The sequence below is a fragment of the Mya arenaria genome, chromosome 2 (genome assembly GCF_026914265.1).
Source record: "Mya arenaria isolate MELC-2E11 chromosome 2, ASM2691426v1".
In the NCBI taxonomy this organism is placed as follows: Eukaryota; Metazoa; Mollusca; class Bivalvia; order Myida; family Myidae; genus Mya; species Mya arenaria.
Genome location: NC_069123.1, coordinates 17,984,427 through 18,008,738, shown reverse-complemented (window position 1 = coordinate 18,008,738; position 24,312 = coordinate 17,984,427). Strand labels below are relative to the sequence as shown.

At 36.0% G+C, this 24,312-nt stretch overlaps 1 protein-coding gene across 1 annotated transcript in view; it reads right to left on the bottom strand.

Moving 5' to 3' along the window:
• The window catches only part of LOC128203599 (protein mono-ADP-ribosyltransferase PARP14-like), a 49,630-nt gene that overhangs the window by 8,397 nt on the left and 16,921 nt on the right, over nucleotides 1-24,312 (bottom strand). The window contains exons 10-25 of the mRNA XM_052905089.1: nucleotides 23,561-23,658; nucleotides 23,084-23,317; nucleotides 21,988-22,212; nucleotides 21,606-21,669; nucleotides 21,227-21,285; nucleotides 19,547-19,642; nucleotides 16,448-16,582; nucleotides 15,979-16,200; nucleotides 15,619-15,742; nucleotides 11,447-11,614; nucleotides 8,706-8,885; nucleotides 7,491-7,718; nucleotides 4,895-5,124; nucleotides 4,186-4,600; nucleotides 1,708-1,886; nucleotides 219-396 (exon numbers count right to left, since the gene is read on the bottom strand). Coding sequence (XP_052761049.1) covers nucleotides 219-396; nucleotides 1,708-1,886; nucleotides 4,186-4,600; nucleotides 4,895-5,124; nucleotides 7,491-7,718; nucleotides 8,706-8,885; nucleotides 11,447-11,614; nucleotides 15,619-15,742; nucleotides 15,979-16,200; nucleotides 16,448-16,582; nucleotides 19,547-19,642; nucleotides 21,227-21,285; nucleotides 21,606-21,669; nucleotides 21,988-22,212; nucleotides 23,084-23,317; nucleotides 23,561-23,658 — 2,835 coding nt within the window. The remainder of the gene's footprint in view (nucleotides 1-218; nucleotides 397-1,707; nucleotides 1,887-4,185; nucleotides 4,601-4,894; nucleotides 5,125-7,490; nucleotides 7,719-8,705; nucleotides 8,886-11,446; nucleotides 11,615-15,618; nucleotides 15,743-15,978; nucleotides 16,201-16,447; nucleotides 16,583-19,546; nucleotides 19,643-21,226; nucleotides 21,286-21,605; nucleotides 21,670-21,987; nucleotides 22,213-23,083; nucleotides 23,318-23,560; nucleotides 23,659-24,312) is intronic.

The following is a 24,312-nucleotide window of genomic DNA, read 5'->3' as shown; positions in this document are numbered from 1 at the left end:
TTGGGCCAAAACTTGTGTGATGCTTAAAATAAGATCAGTCTTACACATGAACAACACCTAAACAATCCAATTAAGGTTAAAAGAAGATGACTGACAATTAAGAAAGGCCAAATATAGAAGTTTGATCAGCAACAAAGCCAAGAAGAAACTCTGATCTAATACTTAATAATATTTTTCACAAATAGCTTGTGATAACAACAGTAATACTCCACCCCTACCATGGAGGCCACAGTAGCTCCTGTTGAATCCATTGTTGATGATGCTGGGTATTACGTCCGCTGTGGTCCCGTGCCACACTTTGCGCTCGATCTTCGTCCCCGAGCCCAGTTTCTGCTCCATCTGTTTCTTCTTGGCCATGTACTGCTTGTACAGTAACCGGTTCTGAATACGCTCAATCTGTAAAATGTGCAAGATACACGTTTTTTTTGTTTTTTTATTATTTTTATTGAAACTGCAAGATCATTTTTATCATAAACACTTTTGCCGGAAAATTTAGGCGTGCTGGAAAAAATCCACCTGACATACCAGGCAAGTCACACACATTCATGAGCCGCTTCTTAAAATAATAAAGTGATAATCACATTATGTCATTTCAATAAAGCACAATTAAATAGACAAGTATACAAGCTGTCGTAGAACAGCACGTCTGACTATATGCCACTTTGTCTAAGAAATGATTACAATTATAATGTAATATGTGACTGTCAAAGCAATAAAAAAGTCAAATTAAAAAGTAAACAAGAAAAGCCACAACACGATGAAACCAGGTTTTTCAATATTCAAAGCTTTATCAATCAAGACAAAGATTAAAGTCAAAACTCTGTGGCTTGATATGGCTTGGCTTGATATCCTCGTTGGCTTGAACTTAATTAAAATTTTGTTTTACTGTATGTTCATATAAAATTCAATCTGATGGCTTGATTTTTCAAGGGCTGATATTTCTCCACGCTTGATTTCATTTTTGCGGTCCCTAGTAAGAATTTCACTCTTTGTTTTGTTTGCTTGGCTCGCTATCATTTTCGTGGTCTCAGGTAATAATTTCACACCTTGATTTGTTTGCTTGACTTCTTTCAGCACAAGGCGCTAACTGATTCGATTTTACTGCTTGGTACCATAATTATTATCAAATGTAAATGGTTTAACAGTTTGAGCAAACATGACATCACTTTTATATCTTAGACGGATTACCTCATTTTTATAAGCTGTATAACATGTGACATGCATTTTTATTGTAGTGCAATTACCTTTTAATTGTAAAATGTGCTTAATGTTTTATTCTTGTGCTATCTAGATTTTCATATCATATGTTTATATCTTAAGAGCTAGACGTATTTGTAACTCACTGTATAAAGATTGTTTGTTTATTGTTTTGCATATATGCGTTTATATTTTTATTGCGTAAATAACCATCTGTGTAACGTAACTATGTCCAATGAATACTCTTCCCTTGCAGAGACAAGGTAGAAAACTTACAAATAAGGCTAGAAGTATTTCTGCTGGTCCCTAGAATATCGAGCCAAGGGTTTTCAAATGTACTTACAATTAAAATTTCTTTAATTACCATGAAGACTTCATGAGCATATGAAAACCATAGATCAATGTTGCCATTTTCAATATATTTTTCAGAATTATTTGACAAGGCTGGTCCTGACCTCAAACTAATTTAAGATCACACTTTCTGACAACTTATACCCATCATCAACTTACCTTAACAACCTGTATATTCTGACTGTTCTTGTTCTTCCCGGAGTACGCCCCGTTACGCGCCTGCTGGATAAATTCTCGTTCCACCTCTGAGTACTCCTTCCCCCGTGGCAATGCAACCTTCTTCACATTCTCATTATTGCTCATAGTCATCCATGAGGTGGGGAGCTGGACCTGCTCAGCTGAGAGGGAATTATACAATTAACAAAGTGCCAAATACTGTAGATTGGTCACATTGATGAGCAGTCTTCTAATTTTGCGACTTCATTATTTAATAATTGGATAACCCATATAATTCATTATTTTGCTAGATTTTTAATTTCGCAATCTTGTCTATTCACAAACAAAAATACAAATATTAAATCCCAGCAGTCGCAACATAAATAAATATGTTGATCTCTTTTAGAGCAGTGAAAAATTCCAATTAGCTGCAATGGGTCAAAATACACTGGTGAAGAACATTCAAGGATTATGCAACCATGACTTCTTGTTTGTCCAAGGTTAAAACCCCAGGTACACAACTTCATCACCCCAACAACATTCCCTTAAACTTTCATGTCACTTGTTTATTTAGTGTTGGAGTTTTGAGCGACCAAAGTCCAGAAATGCCAATTTTGCTAATGAATGGGCCATAACTCTTGTTTTACTAAGTTCAGCTTGAGACAAAACCCCAGGTGCTCATCTTAAAGCTGCACTCTCACAGATTTACCATTTTTACGACTTTTTAATTTTTTTGTCTTGGAACATGCCAATTTTTGCGAAAATCCATGACAACCATTTATATAAGACTGCTGACAAAACATAACATGACAGATTTTTATATTTAGGTTCAAAAATTGATGTTTTATGCATTTTTCTTAAACTGTTACCGTAAATGACTGTGTATTAGACACACTTTTTTCCCTCAGATTTTGATGCAAAAAAATGCATGCGTACAATACCTAGTAACAATTTTTTGAACTTTTTTTCTGAGGTCAATTTCAAGCCGAGAGTTTGTTGAGATTTATGTAGAAAGGGATGTTACTCGCGTCACATTGATCGAGTATATACGGGTTAAAACGGCAGTTGAAGATCGGGATACGGTATATCGTAAGACGTTTATAATTTCAACAAAAATATTTTTCGATTAAGGTTACTGTAATTCACCTAAGAGGTCGGACACTCTAAATATTTGGACACCCATAATTATTTCTCAAAATAATTTATTTTGTGTACCTAATTTTCGGACACCCAAAGGACATTAATCATAACTTTCATAGTTACCAAGTTTCACAGACGAAGATTATTGATTTTTATCTTTACAATGCCTGGCTAGATTACCTTACTGTATACACCACTGTGACAATTTAATTAGTTACTACCCATCCTAAACGATTTATTGCCTGTTGAAAAGGAAGTGTGATATATTTATTTGTACAGTTATACATTAATCCTGCATAGCAATGTCCATGCTCTCCACGAGATCCTTGTGGGTATAACTGTAAGTTATATAACATCACACAGTGTGACTCTTTGATCTGAAGCCGATAGAATGTGTTTATATATAAATTCAGTTCAGTGCATGTATAAAATGGTGTTTTAATTAACTTGATGAAGGATTTACACAAATATAGGCGTAATAAATAAGTTTATGACCATTGATTACTACGGATAAATTAATAAGTGGTAAAAAGCAAACATGAAGAAAAAAGGCAGGTTAAACAAACATGTAAATAAAATGTAAAAATGATAATTTTCTATGTATTCGGAGAGCGAAAAAAATAATTAATTTATGGTGTCCAAACTTTTGTGAATTACGGTATTCAATATTATTTTGAATAATAAATTGAATTAAACAATAATCAAACTTACATATAAAAATGCAAAGTTTGGCACTGTCAAAATATTTTTTTGCATAACAACTTTTCTTTCTCGACAGTATGGTTGTATGGTTGTATGGTTTTAAAGATAACCATCACCATTTTCACGAAAAAAAATTTTTTTGTCACTGTCAACAAACATGGTGGCTGAAAATGCTGGACGATTTTGACATTTTTTCTATGCGTCTTTTAACCAAAAACATAGATTAAAAGTTTTTTTCTTGGACTTTTCACACATTTTTTCCCTGCGTCTAATACCCCCTATCGTCTTATACCCAGTCATTTACGGTAGTTACAGTTTAAGACATAAAACATTAATTTTCGAACGGAAATATGAAAATCTACGATCTGATTTTTTGTCAGCAATCTTAAATCATTGGTTTGCAGATATCTACGCAAAAATTTGCCTTTTCTAAGACAAAAAATCAAAAAGTTGTAAAAATGGTAAAACTGTGAGAGTGCAGCTTTAATCACCTATATAACATTTCTATGGGTGTCATCTGACATTATGTTTAACTCCTTACGATAAGGAAATTTACTAAAGCAAGCTTTTACCTAACTTATTACAATATTCTTCATTGTAACCATTAATTCCACATCCAAGTTTCACATAATACCATACCTTTGAGTACATCCTTCCTGACCACATGCACAGTGTCCCCTTTGTTCAGTTTCTGATACTCCACAAGTTTCTTGAAGTCAATAATGTACACCTTCCCATCCTTTGATGTCAATTCCACAGTATCTTTATTGTCTTTGTAGGCCATCTCTATTGCATAATTTGGCAGCTCACTATAGGCTTTCTCCTTTGTTTCCTGCGCCGTCCTATCCTCACAAAGCCAATGCCACTGGATTCGAGAATATAGGAGCTTTGCGAGCTCTTGTGTGCTCTCTTGGCGCTTGTATTGTCGCATCTTGTTGTGGATGCAGTCAATCGCTGCGCTAACCTGGTTTGAAGGGCCATTTAAGGTGAAGATGCCTGAATTTTTGTCAAATTTAACATCCACAAGGATTCTCGGATCTACCATGTTGTCAATCTGAAAACAGAGATATCTTGAATTATATACAAGAGCATTGACAAAATAGAATAATATTTCTTTTTATTTAGCCATTTATTGCAGCTATTTACTTTTCCCCTATTAAAGGGCCCTGCCACTATTCCCTTAAAAGTGGGGAAAACCCCCCACTGCACTTCATAAACTTATGACTTAAATCTTAAGCCAAATAGGGAAATCCATCTTTGCTCTTTATGTGCCAGATCACACATATCGTTCTTGACTTACCCTGCCAGAAAAACACACTCATTACCTAATTCTGTGTACAATACAAACCTCACTATCGGACATCCCTTTGATCACATCCATATCAGCGGTGACAGTCTTCTTACTGTATCCTAGGCCAATCTTGTCTTCGAGGGCCTTTATGCACCGGTCAATATTGTCCATGGAGTCTGAGTACAGCATGACCAGGACAGAGTCCACTGAAGGCTTGGGGGATTTCACCACAACTTGTCGCCCATTGTTCTTGCTCCCTCCTAGTCCAAGCTTCTCAGCAATTGCTCCTGAAGCACATTAAGGATGTATATCATGCAAATGAATTAAGTGTAAATTTGAGATTTAAAGAAACAAGAGGCCCAAAAGGGCCTATGCTCTACTGGCATGGCTCTTGTGGTCATTTTCAATCCAGAGCATGTACATATCAGTAATAGGCCACAAATACATAGTTCACTTTTTGTTTTTGGTTTAGCTGAAAATGCTGCACGTTCAACTTCTGAGAACTGAAAGTGTTGTTAGCAGATAAGTTGCATGAACTATTTTAATATGTGCCAAGTAAAAGTAATCTGAGGTTAAAAAATATTTGCTTTCAAAAATTTCATTGCTGTAGCTTTAAAAATAACTAGAACTCCGCGAGTTGGATGTGTCGCCTGACGAATTATTTACTGTCGACATTATAGCTGTTAGATTGGCATTTTATTCATTTATAGACAATGATTTAACTTTCAAGTGTAGGTGGCATTTGAACCCTCAATCAGATATACCTACGGAATAAGTTTCAGGTTGAAACCTGCTGTAGTTTATGAGATATGCCACGGACAAAACCTAAGCAAGAAAATTAACATAGGGCAATAACTCTAAAAATATGGCAGCAAAAGTAACAGTTCTTGTGCACTGCACTTGCCCTCAATGAGATCTATCTAGCTATGAAGTTTCAAGTTGATACCTCTTATATTCTACAAGATATGCCCCGGACAAAACTTTAAGCATGAAAATTAAGAAAGGGCAATAATTTTAAAACTAAGAAAGCAAGAGTTACTGTTATTGTGCACTGCACTTGCCCTCCATGAGATCTATCTAGCTATGAAGTTTCAAGTTGATACCTCTTATATTCTTCAAGATATGCCCCGGATAAAACTTTAAGCATGAAAATTAACAAAGGGCAATAAATTTAAAACTAAGAAAGCAAGAGTTACTGTTATTGTGCACTGCACTTGCCCTCCATGAGATCTATCTACATATGAAGTTTCAAGTTGATAACTCTTATATTCTACAAGATATGTCCCGGACAAAACTTTAAGCATGAAAAATAACAAAGGGCAATAACTCTAAAAATATGGAAGCAAGAGTAACAGTACTTGTGCACTGCACTTGCCCTCAATTAGATCTATGTACATATGAAGTTTCAAGTTGATACCACTAATAGTTTAGGAGATATACCCCGGACAAGCGAAAATGGGACGCGGACGCCGCCGCCGACAAAAGTAACCCCTATATGTCGTCTTTTCAGGCGACACAAAAAGTAAATCAAAAGGGGCATAATTTCAAATGTTTTGCTCATATGATGCTCCACAACAAATATCAAAGGTATGGGCCTTGTGGTATGAAACAAGAAGATTTTGAGAATATTTTTTAAATAAGTCCCAAGGAAACTTGTGACCCCCGGGGCAGTGCCAAAGGGGCATAATTTGAACAACCATGGTAGTGAACCACTAAATTAAGTCTTGTTCAAAATAGCAAGGATCTGCATAGCTGTTTCAGACAAAAAGGTGTTTAACATTTCCCAATTTAAGTATACCAAACCTGTGAACCCTGGGGCGTGGTCAGTAATGACCCCAGGGGTATAATTTGAACAAACATTCACAACCAATAGTGACTTTCCATGTGAGCTTGGCTTTAAATACACTTCGGTCATGTAGACTTGGCTAAAAATAGACTGAGCTAAAAATAGCATTTTTTATACTTTCAAGACCCATAATCTGTACATGCATGGGTGGATCTGGCTGGTTTTCAAAAGGAGCTGAGCTTTAATGGATATCTAAATACTGTACAAGTTTCATCCGGATACATTCAAAACTTGAGACTGCATCGTGTTCACAAGCAATTGTTTACAGACGCACAGATTTTTTAACACTTTCAAGGCCCATAATCTGTACATGCATGGGTGGATCTGGCTGGTTTTCGAAAGGAACCGAGCTCTAATGGATATCTAAATACTGTACAAGTTTCATCGAGATACAATCAATACTGAAGACTGTATGGTGTTCACAAGCAATTGTTTACAGACGCAGAACGCACATACTACGTACACATTACCATCGCATAAGCTCTTCTGGCTTTTGGCCAGTAGAGCTAAAAAACACTAAAGTTTTGCGAATTTGAATATATACCGTAAAAATATTGATCAAATTTCCAGTGCCATAATTCCTGAGTGAATAGATCTATTTGGCTGTTTATCAAATTGGTTGAGAATTAATGCCCATAATCATTGTGACCAAGTTTGTAAAAGCTTGATGAGAAATACTAGAAAGCTGACATGACTGATGTTGAAAATACTGTTTTTAACAAGCGATTAAAGATTAAACACTGCATCTGCAATATAAACCATATTTTATTTAATTTTCCAGAGAGGATTATCTTCACACAACACTACCTAGTTTTTCTTTCACCGCCTGCCCCAACAAACTGGACTGCGCATTTGCTGCCGAAGTTTTCCCCTGTAGAGCTGACAGGATGCCCGGCTGGCTGGATATCTTACTGATATGGACCAGAAGCCGGACCTCGGTCAGTGAGGTGTTTGGGTGCGAGGATAGGAAGTCATCTATGGCAGTGAACAGGCATTCAGCTATGCTCTCTGAGGTAAATTGCTTGGGACCAGAGCCTGCAATAGTGAGATTTAAATGAGATGAGAGACCTACATTATTCAGCATGTAAAATGTAAACAATGCGGTGATTTTTCTGATTAAATATGAAGAAAGTAGTCTGACTGTGCAACCCTATGCATTTTTTATTCAGATTGGTCTGAGATTTACCAGTATGGGCAAGATTTAGTTTGCAAGGATGATTTAAATGGCAGCACTTTTTGTTTATACAAATTAATTTTTGCGTTATTGTAGACAGCTGAAAGCTGATATAAATCCCTCTCTGGTTCGTTTCCTGGGCAGAAACCAGTACTGTGTCATTTTTGAGAGGCCATGAGAAAGTACCCCTTGTGGGGCTCGAACCCTCGTCCTCTTGGGTGAGAGGTGGAGTCCCATACAACTAGATAACTCTCACTCTGCAGCAATCTTGGACATCCAGTTAGTTAGAGAGAGAGCCACCAGCCACCCCACACAGGACAAAATTACCCACCTGAACCCAACACTGGGAAAGCCACACTCTTGAGGCTGTGTTTATGAGCCTCCTCCAGACAGGCAGTCATCTTGGACCTCCAGTTAGAGAGTGCCACCAGCCACCCCACACAGGACAAAATTACCCACCTGAACCCAACACTGGGAAGGCCACACTCTTGAGGCTGTGTTTATGAGCCTCCTCCAGACAGGCGGTCATCTTGGACCTCCAGTTAGAGAGTGCCACCAGCCACCCCACACAGGACAAAATTACCCACCTGAACCCAACACTGGGAAGGCCACACTCTTGAGGCTGTGTTTATGAGCCTCCTCCAGACAGGCAGTCATCTTGGACCTCCAGTTAGGGAGTGCCACCAGCCACCCCACACAGGACAAAATTACCCACCTGAACCCAACACTGGTAAGGCCACACTCTTGAGGCTGTGTTTATTAGCCTCCTCCAGAAAGGGGTCATCTTGGACCTCCAGTTAGAGAGAGAGAGAGCCACCAGCCACCCCACACAGGACAAAATCACCCACCTGAACCCAACACTGGGAAGGCCACACTCTTGAGGCTGTGTTTATGAGCCTCCTCCAGACAGTCAGTCATCTTGGACCTCCAGTTAGAGAGCGAGACCTGCCACACCACATGGATCACACAGGAAGCAGACAGACCGTCCACTTTGGTCATCACAACTCCATTCTTTTTCAGATCATCCTCTGAAAAACATGTCATAGTGTGGGTTTGTTATTTTTATTTAGATTGATCTGAACATGAGCATACAGCGGCATACCAACACTCCTGTTTTTCTAAGCTGATCAAAGGACATAGCTAATAAATATTTTAGCAATAGTAATGAGATTTGGTACATAAATGCATATTGTCTTAGTGAATATGTGTACCAAGTTTCATGTTTACCGTAAATCACTGGGTATTAGATTTTGATGCAAAAAAATGCCTGCGTATAATACCCAATGGCAGTAACAATTTTTTGAACTTTTTTTTTTTTAGGTCAATTTCAAGCCGAGAGTTTGTTTAGATTTATGTAGAAAGGGATGTTACTCGCGTCATATTGATCGACTATATACGGGTTCAAACGGCAGTTGAAGATCGGGATACGGTATATCGTAAGACGTTTATAATTTCAACAAAAATATTTTTCGATTAAGGTTACCGTAATTCACCTAAGAGGTCGGACACTCTAAATATTTGGACACCCATAATTATTTCCCAAAATAATTTATTTTGCGTACCTAATTTTCGGACACCCAAAGGACATCAATCATAACTTTCATAGTTACCAAGTTTCACAGACGAAAATTATTGATTTTTATCTTTACAATGCATGGCTAGATTACCTAACCGTATACACCACTGTGACAATTTAAATAGTTACTACCCATCCTAAACGATTTATTGCCTGTTGAAAAGGAAGTGTGATATATTTATTTGAGGATTAAACAAACAACAAGGGCAATCAAGGGATTAAGAAAACATCGACATGGCATGTTTGTAAAACGATCTGCCAATAAGCTTTCAAACTTGTACCACACTTATACAGGGGTTTTCTTAAGCGGACGCCCGCTTGCCCGCGCCGTGTTAAAATCGCCGCGGGCAAGTGATTTTTCAAAGCAGGTAGCCCGCTGGGCAAGTGAGCTTTCGTAGTGAACGCTTTCCGGTAGTTTTAGTTTATTTTTCTTTGGGTTAAAATATTACCTAACAAGCATAAGTTAAACCAATTTTGATTGGTTATTGGATTTTAAAACGCCAATCAAATGAATCGTAACGTATAGCGTTCGTCAGCCTTGGCAAGATGGCGGACAGAGATGAACTGGGCGAAACTGAACACTTTTTTCTCAATTTTCTCTAAAAGTAAACCAAAACCTAAGCCGAAAACTACCGATAATGAAAGAGAAAGTAAATATGAAAAAGATTGTACAAAGAGAATCTTTCAATCTTCCTGGTTAAACGAATATATATGGTTAGAATACGAAAATCATCTCATGAAATGTAAAGTTTGTACGAAATATGATGATGTTGGTTCTTTTGTTACGGGTTCAAACTTCTTTCGAAAAGACTCTTTAAAGGCTCATGAAGAATCGCAAGGTCATTGTAAAAATGAAAAGATAGAAAATGCAAAAAACCAGAAGTGACAGTGAGGCCATGATGCTCGTTTGAAAACAAAATGTAGCAGTTAAGATCTGTAAAAGTTATTCTTTGTGTTTATTAATAGATATCAATGCCTTTAATAAAGATTTATTAAAATTGTATACATATAAACATTTGCAAAGATCGGGCAACAAAATTTTACAGGGGGCAAGTAGATGTTCAAATTGACTTGCCCCTGGGGCAAGTGAAAGTCAAATCATTAGGAAAACCCCTGTTATAGACTATATGAAGCAATAATCGTACATTTATACATTAATCCTGCATAGCAATGTCCATGCTCTCCACGAGATCCTCGTGGGTATAACTGTAAGTTATGTGACGTCACACAGTGTGACTCTTTGATCTGAAGCCGATAGAATGTGTTTATTCAGTTCAGTGCATGTATAAAATGGTGTTTTAATTAACTTGATGAAGGATTTACACTTATAGGCGTAATAAATAAGTTTATGACCATTGATTACTACGGATAAATTAATAAGTGGTAAAAAGCAAACATGAAGAAAAAAGGCAGGTTAAACAAACATGTAAATAAAATGTGAAAATGATAATTTTCTATGTATTCGGAGAGCGAAAAAAATAATTAATTTATGGTGTCCGACCTCTTGTGAATTACGGTATTCAATATTATTTTGAATAATAAATTGAATTAAACAATAATCAAACTTACATATAAAAAAGCAAAAGTGGGCACTGTCAAAATATTTTTTGCATAACATAACTTCATTCTCGACAGTATGGTTGTATGGTTTTAAAGATAACCATCACCATTTTCACGAATTTTTTTTTGTCACTGTCAACAAACATGGTGGTAGAAAATGCCGGACGATTTTGACATTTTTTCTATGCGTCTTTTAACCAAAAACATAGATTAAAAGTTTTTTTCTCGGACTTTTCACACATTTTTTCCCCTGCGTCTAATACCCCCTATCGTCTTATACCCAGTCATTTACGGTATATCTTAGACAGTTGCTTAACGTGAAATTCTTAAGCAAAAATGCAACACAACATTGACATAAAAAAACAACATTTTTAATACACAAGCTATTATAAAATCTTACTTAAACAATATGTTGCAAACAGGTAACAGTAAAATATTCCTGACAGATCTTACTCTTCTGCTGGCATTCAGGCAGGATGTTAGGGCATTTCTTGAGCAAAGCTTGAGCAATGGCTCCATTCATCTCGAACCCAGAACCAACCCCATTCACAATGGCTTCTGCCTTCGTTGTCAGTATGTCTCCAATGCTGACGTTAAGCTGTATTGGCCCCAGCACACATCCTGGTGGAATAAACGAAGTTCCATTCATTTTAGTTTTGCGTATCAAACTTTATCAAAGCTTATATTAATTACATATTGAAATTCCCATACCCACCTGGTCAGCAGGCTATTTCTTAAATGTTATGATGATTAACAAAATTAATAGTTTCCTCCATTTATACTAGGGATGGCAACAAGTACCCGAGTACCAAATCACTACTTGAGTACTCGAAAAAAAAAAAAAATCTATAAAAATCACCAAATACACGATTTACAGACAAAATATCAGATCTGGTTAGTTGCCAAGAGGACAATTTACGGTCCCTCTAATCTCCGCTGTGTACACAATTGACCTCAATCAATTAGTTGACAGTTGTTGTGACAGTTGCAAACTGTCAACAAAGGACCCCTATTTCAAATTAGCACTGATGTCAATTAGCGTAGTTTTGATAGCGGTACTTTCACCTACACAATTCTATTGTATACCAAATAGAGACCTTTCACCAAACAATGGACGCTAAAGAGCGAAAGAGAATCGACTGTTTCGAGAATGAATTTCTTAATGGGCGTATTTTAACTATTTTTGCAATGATTATCACAATTGATTGGTTGATATTTCATATCAAGAATTATGAATATTAATGAGGTAAACAACAATTACACAGTACGAAAAAGATCACAATTGATTGGTTGATATTTCAAATCAAGAATTATGAATATTAATGAAGTAAACAACAATTACACAGTACGAAAAACTATCATTTAAAAAAAATAAAAATTGTAGAGTAAACAACTGAACAACTGAACTTAGTATTGAATTTCGTTCACTATATTTATGTATGCTATTAATTTTCCTTCATTGTAATTCTAATTGTTGTTCATTTCAGCAGTGCATACTTGTATAAAATGAAACGAATATGACAAATTAAAAGCCTGAAACAATATTTGTTTTCTTTTTATATCATTTTTTGTTATAATACGTAACGAAAGTTTACTTTAAAGGTGAAAATGACCAATAATACGACCAACGCACAATATACGTCATTAATGATACATGTATACACAATCTTGTCTTTCCGAACACATATTCAATTTTTCCGAGTAATCGAGTACCCGAGTACTTGATCGAACGATCGTCAGAGTACTCGAGTATTAATTTTACTACTCGTTGCCATCCCTAATTTATACTCAATGTTGTATTATATTTGTTTTATGATAGCCAATTATCTGGTATATCTGATCAATGAATTATGTAAACTTATGACAAATAATGAAGAACCATGTGCTAATGGGGAACTGCAGCAAGCTTTTGGTATGGTACTAGTTTACATTTATTTGATTTTGCTCCATTTGCTCAACATCATAGTCCGTTTCCTGGGCAGAAATCCTGGTTGGGCTCGAACTAACAACCCCTGGGTGAGAGTCAGGACAACTGCACATTTATTCCAATAGACCACTTCCACTCACATTCATTTTATAAAGCACCTTGTGAAATGAACATCTTCTATCATCAGACCAAAAGTTATAATGGCATACATGCCATATTTTCTGGAGACCATTCAGGGGGATTTGTTCAAAAGGCTGAAAATTCAGGGTTATTTTGGTTGTATTCAGAGGGATTTTTTTAGCAAGTCTAAGTTGGCGAAATTTTAAGGGATTTTTAGACGCAAGTATGAAACAAGAGGCCCAAAAGGGCCTATGCTCTACTGGCATGGCTTTTGTGGTCATATCAATCCAGAGCATGTATGTATGGGTAAAAGGCAACAGACATATACTTTATGTTTTGTGTTTGGGTTACCTGAAAACGTAGCACGTTCAACAACTGAGCCCAGAAGTATTGTAAGCAGATTAGTTGCATGAACTATTTTAATATGTGCCAAAAAAAAAAAATGCTTTCAAAACTGTACTCAGTAAAAATTTCTGTAGTTTTAAAAGTTAAAAAAAGTTGGTCAAAAGGTCAAAGTCAAGGGCATCCTAGGACAACATTGATCAATTTGAACAAACATTCACAATCAATTGTGCTGAGATGGATGCACGAACACACAAAAAGATTTTCAAACCTTTCCAGATTTATGTTTACCAAACTGTGAACCCTGGGTGTGGCCAGTAATGACACCAGGTGCATAACTTAAACATTCACAACCAATTTTGATAAGATGAATGTGCAAACTACAGAACATAAAGCTAAAAAATGGCCTTTGGGCTTTCAACAAGAACAAGGCAGAGTAATTCACAAAATCAGCTGCAAAAAGCAAATTGTCTCTCAAAATCCTAGACTTACAGAATTCGCTCATGCAGACCTAGAAAGCATTTCTTTAAAACTTTCATGGCTCATAATCTAGGCATTTATGGGCGGATCTGGCTGGTTTTCGAAAGGAACCGAGCTCTAATGGATATCTATATACTGTACAAGTTTCATCGAGATACAATCAAAACTGAAGACTGTATCGTGTTCACAAGCAATTGTTTACAGACGCACGAACGCACGACCGCACATACTACGTACACATTACCATCGCATAAGCTCTTCTGGCCTTTGGCCAGTAGAGCTAAAAATGTATTCACATATAGTTTGCTTTGAAAACCTCTTAACTTTTTCATTATACAGAATTATTTTATGTCATGATTTATCATATTTTTATGATACACTGTCATGTCATACTATAATGCACTTGCAGAACAAAATACGTCATTGGAAAAATATGTTTTCGAGGCAATTAAATTAAATTTACCTTCCTCCAAAGTCTTTAAAAAATTGTGCTTTATTCTATCAGCTTTGATGACTTTCAGACAATAAGAGAATAGAATAAATATTAGTAATTTCTTCCTTCCAAAAGAGTAATATTTCTTTGCCTTTGATAATTACTACAAATTAATTGATCACTTGTTGTAAAAGTTTCCTTTTGGAGAGTTTCACTCACATACTGTGGTTTCACTTTGTCATTATTGCCTGATGTAATTTTTTTTTTTTTTTTTTTTTTAATTCTGGGGGATTTTTATGCGGGAGATCGGTGGATGGATCAAAATTCCGGGGGATTTTCCCCCCCGCCGGGGGATATGGCATGTATGTAATGGCATGATAAATCTCATCAAGCCAGTTTCAACTTCTAGACAAAAGAATGTTATCTAACCATAGTTTAGATGTAATTGAGTCTTGAAATACACAGAGTTTTCTATTAAAATTAGAAGACATATTAAAGCTAAAGAATTAAAAACTAAGTAAGCAAAGAAAAAGTTATTGACGCAAGTATGGAAAATTGCATTTATTTTATGGAATTTTTATTTGACCAACTCTGCAAGGTTTAACATTAGCAATATTTGATCATCCAAAAACTACCGGTACTTTAAATTCAATGTTTGACTAGGATTGCAGTTGAGACCTTATTGATGCACAAGAGTTAAAATAAACCCCTCAAAAAATTACAACCATGAACAACAGAAGTGTTAAATAAATAGATGTGAATGCAGTTTTAAAAGCAGTGTATTTTCCCTGACTGAACATGTAAACTGCCTGGGTAGGGGTTAGGAGATTGGTAGAAAGGCTGTTCCATGTGGAATATTGGCATAAATTACCTTGACTCTTGGAACCTTCAGCAAACAGTGGACAAATAAATATACCTATATATTCTAAAACTTTGTGAAATGCAAAAACATACCTCTATGATAAAAAGTTTAATATTATTAAAAAGATTTACCTTCAGATGTGTTGGCTTAAAATGGCTACTGAAAACAGTTCTGAATATTAATTAAAAGATAAAATGGTTAATTTGTAATGCTTGGGTGACTGTCAGGTACATGTCAGTCCCCTAACAGATAACCTACATGTACATCTTCATGTATACTCACAATGGGCAACAGAGCAATGGCAACCCACCATCGCCTATTGCTCAACTTGGTCCCGATGGGTGTGGTCACCACTGTCCCATCTCCAAGAAATGTCTGTCCTTAATAAGATTATTCACTTATATCACTTATATGTAACATGCATTCTATTTTACAACATTTCTTAAGCAATAGCCACCTACCATCTTTAACCATCCTATATTTGGTCCCAGAATTTGGTGTGGCCATCACTGTCCCGTCACCGAGGAAATGTCGCTGTAGTCTTGCCTCACGACCCTGGCAACGCAGGTGACAGATCCTGTAAGCCTGACATGGAAATTCCTTTTTATTATTTAAACTTTAACAAAGGGTCAGGTTTGTTGGACACTGTAAGTTGTGTTTACAAACATGTCCTAAAATAAGAAAGCATTTAGTATCACTGACAATTGTATAATGTTAGTCACAACTGATAAACTTTGAAGAAAAGGTATGATTTGATGCGGCATAAATTTAAACAGATCCCTATTTTTTTTATTAAAATCAAGTTGAAAAAATGCTGTCACCTGCTGTGCTTCTGTGTCCTTGTTATACATCACAAACCGGACGGATTTCAGTGATGCCTTTGGGTTTTTAGCAGCCCAGTCCAGCACTGCGTCATACATGCAACGCGCAGCTATCGTCTTGGGGTAGTTTAGGTAGCCAGTCCCCAAAGCAGGGATGGCCAGGGAGCGCAAGTTCTTTAAGTTGGCCAGCTGGAAAACCTGCTGTAGGATGTCTATAAGACTCTGAAATGGAGAAATGTGTGTGTTATGTTCAGCAATTTTATCATACATGTAAGTATTCATATTTTAAAAAGTTGAGAAATTCATGGTTTGTAGCTCTTTTATGAAATATTTTAGTCCAAAGTCAAACAAAAAATTTAAACACTTAAATTCAAATTTACTTGTTTTCAATATGCAATAAAACTTAAATCCTTTAATTTAATCAAAAGCCCTTTGCAAAGTGAATTACATCATATAAAATTGTTTATACCTGTTCAGCAGTGCTGGACTCCTCATATGTGGGTAGATGGGTGAGAAAGATGGTTTTACATGGCAACTTGCCCCCTGATATTTCCGCAACCTTCCCGACTTGGAGTTCATTGTTGTATTTCTGCTTACATTCACCCTGAAATCAAATGATTTAACTAGCACAATCATGACAAAACCCCAGGCCCCAATTTCTCGAAACTTCTTAAGTCCCTTATAACAGGATTAAGCTAATCTCACTATTTTGGTTGTTATATAAAATGTGTTATATTTACTTCTTCAAGATTTTTTAAAAATTATGTAGGAATAATCTGTATGATTATCAAAATAAACCATTTTTCATTTATCAAAATCCATTATTAGTATGTATTTTGGCTAATTGAAATAAGCGACTTAAGCCTGTTAAGCTTAAGAAGTTTCGAGAAATGGGGGCCAGATGTGTGAGCCATCTTGACACAAGAATGGTTAATAATGAGTTGTGAAATTAACGAACATTTTAATGGCAGGTGTACCACAGCCTATGCAAACCCACATTTCTATAAATGTTCATGATAATTTGAGGCATTCTACACTAGTACAATACTTTTAGTGCTACATGCAATGAAAAGCTATTCAGACCATTTTGTACAACGTCAAGGGCCATACCTCTGGAAAGACCTAGTGAAATGTCAAAGAAATGGCAGGTGGGCAGCAGCCCATGCTGACCAACATTCATATGAAGTTTCAGGAGTGAAAGTGCAATACATAACACAGTTTTTTCAGATAATTTTTACAATGTCATGGGGCCATAATATGTTAATGTGACAAAAATGGCAGGTGAACAATATCCCGTGCTGACCAACATACTTATGAAGTTTCATGACTTGTGAATAGGTGCAATTCTTTTGGAGCAACATACAACACAACATTTTTTGTACCGGGACGCAACAAACGCAACTCCCATAAAGTCTCCAGATTTTCGGTGTATAATAAGCTTCAGTACATTAAGGTTTTTCAAACCAGTTTATACACATTATATTCTACCATGACAATGCAGTATGAGGCATTTTTAAGAATACATTCAATAAAACGACATAAAGTAATAAATCCTTTAGTACAGCTGGGTTAATGAGAATTCTTATGAAAATGTTATTAATACATAAATTGCCAAGAGAATTGGTGGTGGCACTCCCTTTTAGGTTCATTTTTACTTCATTTAAGGAATGAATTGCGGGGTTGTTGTCATTATCGGGGTATGAACGCAATTGGGCTGGTCTAAGTGAGTGGAGTCCGAAGGACTCCATGCGTACTTTGACCAGCCCAATTGCATTCATATCCCCAATAATAGCAATTATGTTTGCATAAATATAATTCAAATTATTTGCTAAGAAATAGTTTTACTTAGCTACATGATGCCGTTTCTAAGGCATTCGGATACATTTGCATGTCACCATTATCAAGGTCACGTGATTTTATTCATCACGTGACGAGATCTCGCGATAGTTCTTTCTCTTTGGCGATACTGTAGCGGCCGCTACAATTAAAAAACTCTCCCGCCCACCACATCCCATCAAACGTTAATATATGTGTTATGTTATACTCGAACGATACCATTAAATGCCTCGATACTGCCGTTATAGTTTATCGTTTCAGTTGGAACCTCATGGGGATAGTCCACCTGTCATTGTACACCACAACCAACAAAAAACCTGGATGGCTGCATGTGTCTAGTACAAGTCGCCCTACCGCAAGTGTTGGCCCAAGACGTTAGCTTTGGAAGGATGGCTAAATACGCAAAAGGGACTCGCCATTATTCGTTAAAATAGCTAAGAACTTGTCCATGCAGAAGTACCGTCGCAAGTACAGGGTGTGCACTGACAGTGTGTGTGCGAATCATTCGATAGTCTTAAATGTATTTCAAATGTGTGTCTATATAACTGATTATATTGCAATTTGACTCAAAAAGTCTGTCGTAAGTGGCGTAAAATTCTGTCGGTTGGTTGACCGATGGCACATAAATATTAATAAGTTTAATATAATAAATCATTTATTGACTATAAAATAATGACTACTGGATTTTTGACCTCTACCAACGTTTAGCGTGGCTCCGGTCTCATGTCCTTTACAATGGTTTAGAGGTTACAGTCCACCAATTTTTAAATATAGTTAGGAAACATGTTGTACAAGTTAGTTTAGTCTTGCATGGCCATCGGGAAGGTCATTCCTGATATTGTACCATGTGTCAAGGCTAACGTTGTTTTGTCAGAGCCAGTGCCGGCTCCCGAGCTAGTGCCAGCTCGCATAAATATTAGTTTGAGCTAGTGCCAGCTCGTGTACAACTGTTAGGTTTAACATCTGTGAACAGTTTTTCTTATTTTACATTTACAAGCATTTAGGATGCTTCAACCGGCGGTCTTACGACCGACGGGATTTTACGTCACGCTGCGGCCAAAACTTGCCACTACTTAGGTTTTTGATAAATATGGTTCATACATATGTACATATGTATATGTCTAAAGGTTTCCATCAATAAAAGTAAACATATACCCACGTTTTGTTAGTTTTTATTTCGCATGATATAAATAATGACATCAACCCAGCAATTCATTCCTTATATTTACACCAATAGTTCATTATTTTATTCAAGAAAGGTTGAAAAAATACTTCATATCATTTTGGATTACCTTTCTTACCCATTCTGTAAATAGGACGACCCGACTGTTACCAGAAACATTTTTTTCAAATGACGTCACAATAATGCGGAAAAAGATCAACCACTTGAAATCACTTTTAAATGTAAAATTGAAACACTTTTGGCAACAAAACGTTTAAAATATAATAACCAAGCACTTTCTGAAATTTTGATTTATATTTTACTGGACCTGCTGACACAATACAAACAATAACAGTATCAATATTTTCCATGTATATTGTTAGGCACTGAATTGTGATCTGAACATATCCGAAGATGTTGCATTCATTGATTGATGAACGCAATTGCCGAAAGGCAGTTCATTTAAGGAATGGTAGTTGAGGTGTAAATATAACCATCATTAACTCCATAATCATCAGCATACTCATGTATGTATATGCATATATCTTTTTTAACCAAAACTTCACTTACCTGTAGCGAGTTGCCGCCATTCTGCACGAGGGACTTGCAGATGGGGCTTCTTGTCAGGTTCATATCCGAGGACACACTGCACAGCAACGCATCTACCTGCAACAATATAATACATAATTAGATTTTATTTGATTCTATATAATTTTAGTCTCCAAACAAATAACCATTTAAAACATCTTGAAATATCAATCTTTAATATAAAGGATTAAAAAAGGCAGAGCCTGGAACATAATAATAAAACATTTTTTCTGAAAGCTAGGAGCCATATTTTGATGTAATGTCTTAATGAGAGGATGGTAACTATTGAAAACTGAAGAGTTGTTATTGGCTGAAAATGAAAGTAATATGCTTAAAGCTAAATATTTATTAACACAAAACTGAAGTGTTATGCTGCGTTTATATGCTGAACACTTGCCCAGGTGTATTTTTGGGCTTGTTTATATGGCAATGAGAAAAATAACTATTTTTAGATGCCAATAGTTTGTGTTGAAAAGTAAATTAGATATAATGATGATATACATTTCTTTATTTAATAGCACTCCTATTTACTTAAGAGATATTTTGATGCAGTAAACTAGGGAACGAAATCTGTGTGTCTTAAAAATAATATTATCAAACTGTCAGGAAACAATTACTGGTTGAGTTTGTAAATCCCAACAGTTTTGACAGTTTTTTAACAATATCTTTGCGAGTTTTGGTTCTAGTAACTTCAAACTTGGCATTAATAATGCTTGGTTCAAACCTCAGCCTCTGCTGAAGTACACATTCACAAAATAGTTTGATTCATAAACGCAAAACATTCATTTCAAGCACAGTAAATCACCATTTAATCGGTGAAATGGAGTATGTAAATCCCGATCGCTTTTAAAATTATATTTTATCTAAAAATAGATTGCTATTCCGTCATAAGTTGTTTTCATTTCTAATCAAACACACAATGGGAATGGAAATCAACCCGAACAGAATCTAATCTTAGAAAATTGAATTGTGTCCCTTGCTTCGAAAATTTAAGAACATTCCTTACCCATGATATTGATTACAGTGCGAATGAAAATCTGTGACGTCATTCCCCTGCGTGCTGTATGTTTACAATTCACCTGATTAGGAGTTTGACAGGGATTTATAAGAAAAATACTCACCTAAACTTGACGAAAATTCGCATTTGTTGCTAAGGCAAGGGTCTGTATCGATCTAGATCAGCGAATTATTGTTCAAGGTAAACAAACGCGTGATTTAACAGGTGTTTGGTATTTATAAACTGTTCAGATTTACAAACTTAACCAGTAGACTGTCCTGTTCATGTTTGTTTTATTCTAAAAACAAATTTAGATTAAAAAGAGTGTTAAAAATTGATGACTTGAAGTATCAGCTTAAGAAGTAAGATTGTGATAGCTTTGTATTAAATGTATTTAAAAGGTTTAGCACAACATTTTGATAGCAGATGAGTCTCAACGGAAGACCAAATCGCCAAACTTGAAAACAAATTTGTTGAATCATACATGAATATGGTACGTCAACCATTCCAGTCCTTTTAAGTATTTTTGTTTTGATCATATGAGTCAAATGATTTCAACATAATAATTCATAAAAATAAAATAAAACAACGTTTTCACTATCAAGTGTAAACCTACATTGTGCACCTATACAGATATATTCATTCCAGTATCATCGTCAACTTACACTTTGTTTGGACAGGTCCTCTGTAACAAGGTCAATCTTGATCTTCCCGTTCACAAAATCTGAAGTAGAAATATAATCATTCTGACAATTATACTTCAATTAAAGTATGATACTGTGAAATTATTTACTTTGAGTCTTTCAAATCAGGTGCGTTTTGAGTGCATGAAAATGATGGTTATCATACGAAGTAAAGCAATCTTTATCTATGTTTTGATGCAAAATCAACAAATTTGAAACATGCAAAACAACAACATTTGGTTTCTTGCAAAATGAAAATAACACATGCATTTTTACTTACTTTTATTCTGATAGTAAACTGGTTTAACTGAACAGTATTATGCCACAATGATGATTGCTTACAAATGTGTTGTGGTTTTACCTGTTGACAAGTTCCCAAGACTGGCAGTGCCATACAGTCGCATGCGCTCATGGTCTTCAAAAGCCTACAAATAACGGTACATCATAAAAGCTTCAGCAAATACATGTAAACTGCTAATAAAAAATCTCTGTGCAATAACATGCCAGAGGTCTTTTCTTACATTGCATAATGTTTGCTTTCAGTTTTTCCTTAGCGCCTAAAAAACTTGATTATCCTACAGGCCCTAAGGCCCTGTGCAAAAAACTAATCAACCCTAAACAAGTATATTCCTTTGATTCCTACCAATACCACAAACAATATTTACATAATTACATGTCAAACTTAAAATCCCTTTAAGTTTCATACAATTTCAATAAATTTTCCCTCACTTCAAACCACCTACCTTGATGGTCTCTGTGTCTTTGCTATAGAGGGCAAACCAGACCTCCCGGAGACTGGACTTGGGGTAACACTTGTCAAACTCGACCAGGGCCCCATACATGATGCTGGCCACAACCTCGTGAGGGTAGCCTAGATACCCCCCAGTTCCCATGCTCACAAATGCCACAGATTTTTTGGAATGTCTGTCAGCTTTCCTGAGGCATTCTCGCATGAAGTCTCGGAAAACCTGCCAATATGTGTATAACACCTTGAAATTGAGGCATACTACAAAGGTGAATGGATTTGAAAGACAGGAGTTAAAAGTGTATATAAAATGATCATGCCTTTGCAGCTATACTTCAATATCACGAAATAAACAAGACTTAACTTCATATGAAATATTCCAAGCATTCAATCAATTCTGATATCTCCCCTCGTATTATCCATATTTACAAAACTATTGTATAAACAGAATACCATGTGGCTTTAGCTGTTATTGAAACTGCATATACCGTAATCATTAACAATTGAAATGATTTCATCAAAAATTGCAGACCACAAAATTCACAAATCTTTATAATGTTTTTGACTTAGTAAAGGCCCATTACTCTGCTGCAGCTGGGCTTCAACCCAAACAGAACCTCAGGTGGACCTCTTAACATTCTCATCAACATTCTTGTAAATATGCATTGCTGTAGGGCAAATTCTTTTTGAGATATGTTTGACATAAAGTTGCATGCGCTACAGACTTATTGTTTAACAAAAGGCCATAACTCTGCACTTACTCGGGGCAGCCTCTCACAAAACAGTCGAAGGAGATACATAATGAAATTATGCAAGAAAACTGCCGTGGAGCAATTGCCAGCACCTGTCTGTTGTTAATGTGTTCCAACTTTCATTTGGATATCTTGAATGATTTTCGCATTATGGTCAAGGTCTAAGATTTTAGCACTATGACATAGACACTATGACAATTACTCAGCCTTTCTCTCTTCAAAAAAAACCCAGAGAAGTTTAAGAATCACTTAATATATAATTCCCAATGTTATAAATATACATGTATACTTATTAGACTATGAGTATCTTAATCTGTGCTTTGCTAAATGTACTATTCCTACCTTTCCGCCATTCCCACTAGCCTCTTTCCATGCAGGTAAGGAGGAGAGGTAGATTTTGTCACAGTGGAGTTTCCCGCCATCCACAATCGCCAGTTCCCCGTCTTTTATCCCCTCAGGATACATGCGAGTCAGGTCGTCCTGGACCTGACTTCCTCCTGCCTTCACAAGCGCGTAGGAGGCTGCACCACTGCGCAGGTTAAGATTCCGGGATGCGCTGCATACTATGATGTCCGTCTAGCAAAATTTAATATTAACTATGGTTTTAACCTTAAAAGTGGGTAATGGCAGAAGGAAATTCACATGTTTTTAACCTTTATTTTTAAATGGAAATGATCTTAAAATCACATTGTATATATCATTTGTAAATAATTTAATTGCAATAAAATATTTTTTTTAATCAGTTAATGAATGAAAGGCGTATGAGGATCAAAACACCATATCTCAGAAAAACTTTTTCAGAGTCAATATCTAGCAAACCTTGATTTGGTGAAGTTCCTTCTGACTGAGCTGAATTTTGATCTTTAGTTTTTTGGTCTGGAAGTACTTTGGTCCTGAGGACAAGGCATTCAAGTCTCCTGAAAAAAAAACATGTTGATTTTATTTGAAAACGAAGAGAGTAAATTTTGTTAGAAGACTAGTAATAGTAATTTGCTGGTTATTATTGGTCTAAACAAATTGCAGTGCTACAGGCATAAGGGTGTTTCAAACTACAACGCTTTATAGGCCTTCAGATTTTCCTATTGGCAAAAGTATACAATACAATAAAGGTGAAAATATTTCATAAGCACATAGTTGTCTTCTGTCATGTATGCAATCTTGTCTTCATGCCATTAAATACGACACTAAGTTTTTAAAACAGTGCTTGTCAGTGAAACATGTGCACTGCAAGCAAATGCCAGAATCTGTTGTTAGTTCTTTCTCAGTCCTAGAGGGGCTTGACACGACAATTATAAATGCCAGATTGTGTACATTGTCTCAAGCAACATCTGTGCTAAGTTTCATTTAAACATCATGAAAATTTGCTTAATTATTGCACAAAATGTGTGTTTTCAGTCCGTTATCCTGGTGTGTTAAAATGCAAAAACATGGACGTTATCGGTAGAAAACGTGCATTATTCAGTGAATTTACATGCCGTTAATGACCGGCTTTTGGTTTTACATAAGTGGTATCAGGGCCCGCATCACAACATTGGACCCTGAGCAACCTGTTTTCTAACCAAAAGTAAGCT